The following is an 11216-nucleotide window of genomic DNA, read 5'->3' as shown; positions in this document are numbered from 1 at the left end:
ATGCAGGTTGAGATCAGGAGCCAAGGTGGGGCAGGGAAGGGCAGCTGCCCCTCTAGATCAAGTAAAGCAATAGAAATACTTAACTAACCAATCAAGAAGGTTCTGCCCCCACCTAACAAAAGTCATGCCATCACTAACAAAAATCCTGGCTACGCCCATTATCAGGAGTAGGTTATCTTCACTCAACTAGATTTTTAAAAAACCCAAACACACCCTCGAATTCTTACAATTGCTCTCAAAATGGCTAGTTCCAGCGATCCACTGGCGTTTCTGAGAAGCAGTACCCTCCATGCACCCGCTCAATGAAGTGCTTGGTCCCTACTAACATTGTATGGAAACATTGCAGTACACTGTACAGTACTGTATAACTACTGTACATACATTCAAAAATGACATTTTCCATATCTGTGGCTATAGTACCCTCTAGGGGGGCTAATGCTAACTACAAATCTGTATCTGATTAGTACAAAACAGGTGAATGGCGTGCGTTCTTCTTTTCATGAGATCAGAAAACAAGAGTTACATTGCAGGATGAAACATGTACAGCTGCTCTTTGGTTTTTCCTGACCACTTAAAACTTAGGAAGGCGCTACCAAACGGGAACGAACAGCTTTGTTTCAAGCATCATCGCGCTTTACAGCTTCCTCTCAATTTGTGAGATGTTTCTGTGCCTGCTGGGAAGGAGCTCCTATTTCATTCCATGGGGCTGACGCTGACTCTTAGGAAAGCAGGGTCAGTCAGGACTCAGGACTGTACCCTAAAACTCGTCCCCCGCCCCGCCCCGCCCCGCCCCGCAATATTGGTTCCCTCTTATCAAAGGTTACTGCACTTCGCTTTTAAAGAACGCACGAAATGGCTCCTCCGATTAGACCGGTCTCTACCTGGGGCGTACTGTAATCATGCAACGTTCATGGGAAACCGACAAGCTAAGGGTTAACACAATTGGCCCCGCCTACTTTTGCATTCGCGCGCCGCCTCCCGCCTCTTGCATCCATTGCACCGCGGCAACCACGCTTCCGCATTCCCGTGATGCCCCGGGATTGGCGAAGACATTGTCCGGTGGGTTCCAGGCAAAATGGAAAGGTAGGCGAGCATACGGGTCCCGGGAGGGCTCAGCGGAAAATGAGAGGGGCGGGGCGAGCGGAGCCGAAGCGCCATTTTTAAACAGCCGAGGCAACCGATGCCCGCCTGAGGTGGCGGGTAAGCGAGGAAGGGAAGGAGGCAGGGAGGGCCGGCGGGGCAGGGCTGCTCCCGAGGCGGTTGGCGCTGCCCGTTTGCTTCGCGGTTCTCGTTCTTTCGACGTGGGTCGGTCAGCCGCTTTCCTTCGTGGGGGCTGGGGGAGGGGGCTGGAGGCTTCCCTTCGCCGCCCGCCCTTCGCCTTCACGACGGTCCTCTGAGGTAGGCCGGTGAAGGAAGACCGGCGCCTCCCCCCCCCCCAAAAAAAACCCCAGTCCGGCGAAACACGGAATATTGCCATCCAGGGCTTTTTGTTTTCTTCCACCCCCACAGCAGGGACTTTGATCCCGCACCTCTCAGGTGGGCAAAATTGCCATTATAAGGGAGCAAGGGAGGCGTTCCCGGTGAGTTCCGGTACCTCTTTTTCTACAAAAAAGAAAGCACTAATGCCACCGAGATAATTTCACCGTTCAAAGGGATTTATTTTATTTTTTTAAAATACCGCCAAGATGCTCCTAAGGTAATGCTGGCTAACCGCTCTAGTTCTGCTGCTCTAAAAAGTTGCCTGCAATTTAGCTGCACTGATTTAAGTACAGTAACTCTGGAGAAATAACCGCTCACAGAGTTTTATAAGCATTTGGAAATTTAACCACAAGGGGTCAATATAATCCAAATTGATTACTGTCTTCTGTCTTCCACAATGTGCATCTACAGTATCCTAATATCTTTTGTCATGGCTGTAAATAATAATAATTAATAAACAAATCATAAAACATATGGTTTTAAAAACGAATCTTTTAAAAACTGGGTGAGATCCAATGAGGAGACTTAGTCTCTCCCCCCCCCCCTCCTGCTCATCTGTAAGTATTAAAAATTGTATTGCAAATCCTTCGGCCTTTTAATTGCAAGACAGTATCTGGCAACCTAGCTCTCCAAATTTTATTTAGTAGTGGGCATGCTTAAAGCTCTGGTGTAAAGTGCCATTGACTAGTTTAATGTTTGTGCTTACTTTTGATTTATAGCCTATCCTGTGCCAAAGCCTGAAGGCTTGTATTTTTAATATTTTTTCTTTCTCAATGAGTTTAGGCATCATATGTCAAATAAACCAAATATTAATTGTTTTACAAAATAATACTGTATTAGCCATATTGCTCAGCTAATACCATTGGTAGGTCAACAACAACAACAATAATAATTTATTATTTGTACCTCGCCCATCTGGCTGGGTTTCCCCAGCCACTCTGGGCGGCTTTCAACAGAAGTATTAAAATACAATAATCTATTAAACATTAAAAGCTTCCCTAAACAGGGCTGCCTTCAGATGTCCTCTAAAAGTCTGGTAGTTGTTTTTCTCTTTGACATCTGGTGGGAGGGCGTTCCACAGGGCAGGTGCTACTACCGAGAAGGCCCTCTGCCTGGTTCCCTGTAACTTGGCTTCTTGCAGCGAGGGAACCGCCAAAAGGCCCTCTGCACTGGACCTCAGTGTCCGGGAAGAACAATGGGGGGAGGGAGACGCTCCTTCAGGTATACTGGACTGTTTAGTGCTTACCGTAGCAATGGCAGGGAACATTTTAGCAAGGCGTTCAATTCAGGCAAAGTGTTGAATATTATACTGGTTGCAACTTGCATCTCTCAATAAGTGGGATGCATTATCCTCAGAGGATATTGCACAGTTTGGCTGACTTCTGTATAATCCTTCAGAGTAAACAGTCCTGCAGGAACAGAACCTTTGCACCCAAAGGGACCCTTCAACACTGTAGAAAAGAAAAATGGTTTAGGTAATGGGGAAGTTTATGCAGTAATTTCATAAATTAAATTTGTTTACTGTGATAGATTTGAGAATGAAATTAGATTACACAATTAAATTTTTTCATAGATAGCATTGTCAGAGAAACCATGAAGCTTTTGAACATGTATTCAAAGCAGAACCTTTTAAACTATGAATCCACTGACAACTAATTGGGTGCTTTTCTGTTTGTACAGGTAATTTGGCCTCGGGGGATGCCCTCAGGAGAGAAAGAGGTCTCTATGACGGTGGCAGGCTTGTGCTGACAGCCTTATTAACATTGTCATCTCATTAACATTCAGTCAGAATGGACACTTTTCCGCATATCCTTTCATCAGTGGGTGGAAGTGGAGATCTTAGCTCACAAGCAGAAGTACAAAAACTGTTAAATGATGAAAGAATGCGGTGTGAACACCATAAAAACAATTACCAAACTCTTAAAGCAGAACATGCAAGGTATAGTATGCTTTCTTGCTTTCTATTTAATGTTGAGCTATTTAATGAAATATTTTGATCATGAAAATAAAACATAGGTTTTCTATAGCTAAACTAGTTGCAGTACTAATCAGATGTTAGATGAATAGTATTCAAGTTTAGCACACAGCTACAAACTTTTCTGGGGAGTGGGGGCCAGTTTGCAGGTGGATTTGCATAGTTAAGTCACAGCCACCAGGGATGGGTAGACATTTTTTAGCTGGTATTCCCTCCTCAATGTGGAAAAGGCACCATTACCCAAAGATACATAATGCACCTTCACACAGTGACGTCCTTTTCTGCACCCTGGTCTTTCCTGAGGGAACATACTGTGTGGGCATGTGTGCTGTTGGGCGTTGCCTTCAGGCAGTGGCAACCAGCTCTTCCATCTGCCCAACATTACTTCTTTGGCCAGTATGGGCAGCGTACTGTTGAAGCTTGGCAAAAGCACACAAACAATTTGCCAAATGGAGCAGCCTCCATGCAATTCTGTTTCACTTTGCCATTGTATTGCTTCTGGTTTCTGTTTAACTGGTCCTCAGATTCTTGGGATGTTGAGATTTCAGTTATTTAGGGCAGTGTTTCTCAACCTTTTTTGGGCCAAGGCACACTTGTTCCATGAAAAAAATCACGAGGCACACCACCATTAAAAAAGTTAAAAAATTTAACTCTGTGCCGCCCTATATTGACTATATAATTATGACTGTAAGAAACACTTGCCAATTGCTGTGTTGGTTGCAATCTCCTGTAATAAGGCTTCACAAGCCGCTGATTTCTCTGCCAGCACAATCCTTTGCTCAGCAAGTTTCATGTTGAGCTCATCCAGCCAGCTTCTTTAAGTTTGTCTAAATTTTAGTTTAGTTTGTCTAAATTTTGCCGCGACGTGCGGCGACGAGAAGGGCGATTTGCACTGTCACGTGCCTGGCGGCTGCCAATAAACAACACTAACCTGCCGGAAAGGAAGCTGGCCGGGTCACGACGCGGGCGCTCGCCCCGCGTTGTGACCCGGCCGGCTTCCTCTCCGGCGGGTCAGTGCCCAATATTGGCGGCCGCCAGGCACGTGACAGTGCAAATCGCCCTTCTTGTTGCCGCATGTCGCGGCACACCAGCCAGCGTCTCGCGGCACACTAGTGTGCCGCGGAACAGTGGTTGAGAAATGCTGATTTAGGGAACAATTCTATCTCTTCTCTGCTTGGTGGTTCTTTATGGAGTAGCAGGGTGGCAGATACAGCTCTCCCACACAGAAGGTGGAGAATTGGCAGGTTACTGTGCCAACCTTGAAGTGACCATCATGTTACTTTAGTAGGGCCTGCTTAGGATTCAACATATCCCAGGCCAGTTTAGCCCTGCCCCTGGAGAGTTCTGTTTTGGAGATTTCTACTGGTTGCTTCCAGTGGGAATCTTGCTAGTTGCACTTCCACATTTTTGGCAGGGGGGAGGGGAATTCTCTGCCAGATACAGACTGCCAGGCCTAGGTAGAGGGATACTTGCACCCAATCAACTTCCTCCCAGCCCACCACAAAGTGGGGGTTGTATTGTTGTGCTAGTGTATTTAAAAATATGTACAATCTTGATTTTTAAAAATGTGTATTGGCATTTTCAGTATTAAAAAAACAGGAAGCAAACATCAAAGCTGCCACCCAGAACACCTCCGTGTTCTTACTGCTCTTCCTTCTTTCAAATCTCTCCTTTTCTGTGCAGTCTTTTGGCACAACTCCCTGTGTCATATTAGCTGTAATTAAGCCTAAGTATGTGTAACTGATGCGGGTGGCCCTGTGGGTTAAACCACAGAGCCTAGGGCTTACCGATCAGAAGATCGGTGGTTCAAATCCCTGCGACGGGGTGAGCTCCTGTTGCTTGGTCCCAGCTCCTGCCAACCTAGCAGTTTGAAAGCACGTCAAAGTGCAAGTGGATAAATAGGTACCGCCCCTGCAGGAAGGTAAATGGTGTTTCCGTGTGCTGCTCTGGTTTGCCAGAAGCAGCTTTGTCATGCTGGCCACATGACCTGGAAGCTATACCCCGGCTCCCTCGTCCAATAACGCGAGATGAGCACTGCAACCCCAGAGTCGGTCACGACTGGACCTAATGGCCAGGGGTACCTTTACCTTTATGTAACTGAAATACAGTGGTACCTCGGTTTAAGTACACAATTGTATCCGGAAGTCTGTACTTTACGTGAAGCGTACTGAAGCAAACTTTCCCATTGAAGTAATGGAAAGTGGATTAATCTGTTCCAGACGGGTCCACGGAGTACTCAACCTAAAGCGTACTTAACCCGAAGTATGAGTGTAATTGGTTCTGGAAGTCCGTACTTAACCTGAAGCATACTTAACCTGAAGTGAACTTTCCCATTGAGAGTAATGGAAAGTGGATCAATCCGTTCCAGACGGGTCCGTGGAGTACTTAAACTGAAAGTACTCAAACCGAAGTGTACTTAAACCGAGGTATGACTGTAAACTGATAAGCTTCCCCTGTTTATCCTGCTTCCCGTTTCCTCTCCTTTCTCCGTTATCTTCAATGTGCCAAGATATAGATCAATAAACTAAAAAGCAGATACATTGTAAAATGATTTCTTTTCAGGCTTCAGAATGAATATACAAAATCACAAAATGAGCTCAAACAGTTGTTACGTGAAAAGCAAACTGTTCATGATAAATTTCAGTGTCTGCTCAGTGAATTCCGAGATGAATTGTTGGATAAATCAAGAGAAGTAGAGGAGTTAAAGAAGCAGGTGAGGCCACAATTCTTTAAGTTACATATTCATTCATATGTTATACAGTACTGTATCTTAATCCACATTGCTAATTATGTCTGATGTTCTTGTTAAACTGTGACTGGTATCTAAAGAACTGCATTTGGAGACATAGTTCTTACTTTTTTTTCACCACATATTTGTATTGTGGTAGTACAGCCATGACCTGGTAGTGAGTCCCAGCCCACCAGTTGAAGACCAGTGGCTTAGATCATGTAGGAATACTTTGTGACTTTCCCCCCTCTTCATGCAGAATATCTCCATGCCATACTCTGCTCAGTTTCAAAAATAAATTTGGCCTGAGGAATGGGAGGTGCCATTTCAAAATAAGTTTAAAGACCCCTTTGACTCGTGTAGTTTATTTACCAGTTGTCTGGAACATGACATGCACTTTTACTGTAGTCATACCTTGGAAGCGAACACCTTGGCACTCGTATATTTTGGCTCCCAAATGCCGCAAACCTGGAAGTGAGTGTTCCAGTTTGCAAACGTTCTTTGGAAGCTGAACCTCCGGCATGGCTTCCTATGGCAGCTATGGAGTTTAATTAATTTTTACACCTCTCTATATTTCATAGAAATCTCTTGTGGTTTCTCTCCCCACCCCAACCCCCAGCATTTATCTTAATAATACCCATATGACTTACAGTAGGTTGAGAGACAAGTGCCCAAGGTCATCCAGTCAGTTTCATGACTTGAGTGGGAATTTGTACCTGAGTCTACATAGTCCTAGTCATTCATACTGTCTCTCAACACTGAACTTTTATTAGTTAGGCAGACTGTATACTATAACAAATATGCATGTACCTTTGATCTGTGTTAGGAATTGTGCAGTGCCATTTTATACATGTCTATTCACAAGCCAGCTGCATTGAGCTGAACAGACCTTACTTCTAGGTATGTTAAGGACAGTAGATTTAGTTTGTATTTTCCTTTGGTTGAGTCATTTTGGCAGTTGCCCAGTGATGAAAACCTTGTTGTAATAGCAGTGTTCAAACAGATCCTATACCTTTTTATTGTTGCCAGGTCCAGTACCTTAGGAATATATGCAGCATAACAGGATAATAGTGGAGTATTTCCATCCTGAGGTGGGGGAACTCCAGATCTTTTAAGTGGCGGCATAATCTTCATAGAAACAAATGATGAAACTGTTGGTTAATTTCTTTTTATATGTTTCTTCGGACATGTAGGTAATTACTCCACAGAAGTTGGAGTTGCTTAAAACAGACATAAGAGACAACATAGAAGCACCTCTGAAAGAGAACCTTCGGAAGCTAGATAAAGTAAGTAGAAACAAAGTTTTCTATGAAATGAAAGTTTTATATCCAGCCTTTTCTTCAAAGTACAAAAATATTCTTAGGCAGCTCCATAATTAGGTACAATTTTTCTAACCAAAATATATTTTCCTATCTACTGTTACTTATATTTGATGGACTGGAGAGGTCAGTGTTTATCTTCTAAGTGAGCTTAAAGACCCATGGATCGAAGGTATCTTGCCATGAAACGTAACAGTTTGTTTTAATTCAGCTTCCCTGGCTGAACACAACAGCAAGCAAGTGTCTGTAAAACTGAATTTAAATTCTGATAAAGTCCTTTCCCTGGCTACATGGGAGAGGAAAGTGAGTAGTGTGTAAGCCTAATGTTTTGCTCAGGCACATTTTGGCTCACCTATGTCATGCTAAACTGGGTTAGTGTTCCATGCTATGCAACCATGCAGTGCCTCCTGTTTTGTGATTAAGGAGGCTGGAGATAGGATCTTACCCGCTGCACTATTAAGCTTTTGGGGACATGAGAGTCACAGAGGCTGGTACAACCCTTCAGTGACTAAAGGTAACGTTAAGAGAAAGAACAGGATTCTCTTGACAGTGGCTCAAGGCTATCTCAACTAGGGCTGGGCGATATCTTGTTTTCAACATAACGATATATTACCAGTTTAAACATTGTGATACAGTGGTACCTCGGTTTATGAATGTAATCCATTCCAGAACTCCGTTCTTAAACCGAAAGCGTTCTTAAACTGAGGTGCGCTTTCTCCAATGAGGCGTCCCACTGCCAGTGCCCTTTCACCATTCGGATTCCATTCTTAGACCAAGGTAAAGTTCGCAAACCCGGGGCACTACTTCTGGTTTTGTGGAGTTCGTAAACTAAATCGTTCATAAACAGGACTGTTCTTAAACTGAGGTAGCACTGTATTTTGATATATCACAATATGTGAAATAAGGCTGGAGCTATGTAGAGATGAACATGGCAGTGTCTTGGCAACTGCTACTAGGTATGGGTCTAACTCTAAAACTGATAAATATTTACTTAACATATTGTTACTACTGTACCAATATTAACACAGTAAAATTAAAGTTGTAGAAGTAATTAGTAGTATAGATATCAAAGGTTCCCTAAAAATTGCTTCTCCTGCAGGAGAGAGGAAAGGTTGACTGAAGCTTTGTTTGGCGATATCTGCTGGGCGATATTTGAGTCAGCCTGCTGTAGTGATTTTTAGCTATTTCTTGTTGCTGCAGGAGGCAGCAAAGAGCTGAGTGAGGTGGAGTTAGCGAGCGCTGCACACACAGGAAGAAGCATACAGTGGTACCTCGGTTTATGAACACAATTGGTTCCGGAAGTTTGTTCATAAACTGAAGCGTTCATAAACTGAAGCGAACTTTCCCATTGAAAGTAATGGAAAGTGAATTAATCCGTTTCAGACGGGTCCGCAGCGCTCGTAAACCGAAAATTCGTAAACCGAGGTGTTCGTAAACCGAGGTTCCACTGTATTGTGATTTTTTTAATACCATACACACAATATGTGATAAATTGCAAAGTCATTAAAAAAAACTGTTATCATGATTTGATCTAAAACCTGATATATTGATTTCTAGCACAGCCCTAATCTCAACTGTTTCCACTTCCTGGCAATATGACTCCACTGCCGCAACGGTGACTGGAAAGGAGCATTCTCTGTTACTTCTGAAGCTTAAGCCAACCAATAGTATTACTGTACAGTATTTCTTTTGATGCAACTGTAAATGTAGCCATCAAAAAAATTAACAATTGTTGACCTGTTTTAAGTTTACACCTGATACTTGCTAAGCATCTTGTGTGCTCATTTTTTCCTGCATGGGTTTGTATTTTTTATTCACTTTGATATAGTCACATATGTTCTTCTTAATTAGGAAGCAGAAAAATGGAGAACAGAATATAACAAACTTCGCTATGAACATACCTTCCTTAAATCAGAGTTTGAGCATCAGAAAGAAGAGCATGCCCATATTTTAGAAGAGAACAAATTAAAATATGAATCTGAGGTAAGGAATAATATTTTAATATAAGAAAAACCATAACATTTGAATATGAATTTAAAGTTTTAAATGTAATCAACCATAATAAATTTGAACCCTGCCTAAAGCTTAATTAGGCCTTCTGCTTCATGAATGTCTTAAGAAAAAGGAGGAAATATGCAGTTTGCCATATATTAACTTTAAGTCTTGCTGCATTCAGTCAGCTTACTCCCAAGTAAATGTGTGTAGGACTGCAGCCTTACAGTTGTGATAATGAACTAATTGCATATTTCATTGTTCTGCTGTTCTTAATCAAGTGAAATTTTTTTAGAAAATGTGTTGATATTTTTCCTGACTAAAATGACCGCAAGTGTATTATTGGTTCCAATTTTATGGGGGACACATTTCTGCAACTTTAATTTTTCTGTGAGAAAAGGGCCTATAAAACATAGTTCTAGTTTTACCAATGTATTGCTTATTTTGAATGAAATCAAAATGTATTTTCATTTTAGAACAAATATATTTACTCTTATGTGCTTTTCTAATACTTCTGGGCTTATCAACATAATGTTACCGTATATATAAATACACTTTGACCAATTCCAAGCACAGGAACATGGTTTGTGTGCAGTGGGTTCTCATTCCCTCCCTCCCGTCTTCATACATGGTTGTGTGTACATTTGGTGCAAATAATTATTGAATCTTATGGGTTTTCTGAAGTCACACTCAGACTGGAGTGGGCCCATAGTGTTGTCTGTTCAATTACTCATAGATAACGAGACTTGGCAAAGATAAAGAAGAATTGCACAATCAGCTGCTTAATATTGATCCTACAAGAGATGGCAAGCGTGTGGAAGCACTATTAAGAGAAAAGGCTCAACTAGTTCAGAAATTAAAGGGCTTTGAAGCAGAAGTAGCAGAACTAAGAGCTCAGAGGGAGAACTCTGGTATGCAAGCGGAAAATGTGCAGAGAATACAGGTGCGACAGTTAACTGAGATGCAAGCTACAACACGATCCTTGGAGGTAGGAGATTCTGATTGTCTCCTTACAAGACATAGTAAAGGTGTACACTGTGTGTTAACTTAAACAATGAGAAACTCACATCAGGCTATCAATGAGCTTGATTCTTCCTAATCAGACTCCCATTTTCCTATTAGTAATAAGATTACTATTTTGCAAAATAGTTCTGAAAATTATGACAGATTTATCTACAAGGTGGTTTGAATCATAATATTTGGAATAATCATTGCGGAGTCTACAGGTTTGAACTTTTTACATGAGATTGAAAGCGGAAGGATATTTTACTCTGGTAAACAAATTTGTCTCTAGAAACAATAAATAAATATATAAGCTGAATAATATACTAAGGTACAAAACATTCAATAAGCAAATTCTACAAATAGGTCCAGCAACAATAAACAGCTGTTTAAACTTACTAGAAGACTAAGGGCTGTGAGGGGGAGTTTCAGAAGACTTGTATAGTGCAGGAAGTTAAGGGTTTTTTTTTAAAGAAACACACCTCCCTATTCTAATCACCCCTCGCCAGGTTACTTTCTATAAGCTGCTTGCAGCTTGAGTAGACCAATTTCCTCTTCCCCCACCTTCAGTTTCCTATTTTCTTTTTCTTCAAAGGATCCCCTAGCATTGTGTGTGTCCAGGAGGTTCACAGGTTATTGTCAGGCTTTAAATGCAACTTGCATATTCTGTGAAGCTGGGGAGATGTCTGGGTAAATAGAAACCACTTATTTTTATAACCCT

The 11216-nt window shown here is 42.1% G+C and overlaps 1 protein-coding gene across 5 annotated transcripts in view; it reads left to right on the top strand.

The window, feature by feature from the left end:
• Positions 1–980: 980 nt before the first annotated feature.
• CEP83 (centrosomal protein 83) overlaps positions 981–11216 on the top strand; it is a 32218-nt gene continuing 21982 nt past the window's right edge. Inside the window, exons 1-6 of one of the 5 annotated variants that reach the window (XM_060279703.2) lie at positions 981–1083; positions 3160–3418; positions 6017–6167; positions 7376–7468; positions 9353–9484; positions 10230–10481. In XM_060279703.2, the coding sequence (XP_060135686.1) occupies positions 3270–3418; positions 6017–6167; positions 7376–7468; positions 9353–9484; positions 10230–10481 (777 nt within the window). In that variant the 5' untranslated portion in view covers positions 981–1083; positions 3160–3269. Of the gene's footprint in view, positions 1697–3159; positions 3419–6016; positions 6168–7375; positions 7469–9352; positions 9485–10229; positions 10482–11216 lie in introns of all 5 variants that reach the window. The other 4 variants (XM_060279704.2, XM_088652592.1, XM_088652593.1 and 1 more) reach the window with 4 other exon arrangements.

This window comes from Zootoca vivipara, chromosome 9, assembly GCF_965207765.1.
Source record: "Zootoca vivipara chromosome 9, rZooViv2.hap1.1, whole genome shotgun sequence".
Lineage (NCBI taxonomy): Eukaryota > Metazoa > Chordata > Lepidosauria > Squamata > Lacertidae > Zootoca > Zootoca vivipara.
Note: the sequence above shows the minus strand (reverse complement) of the source record. Positions and strands in the feature narration are given on the sequence as shown.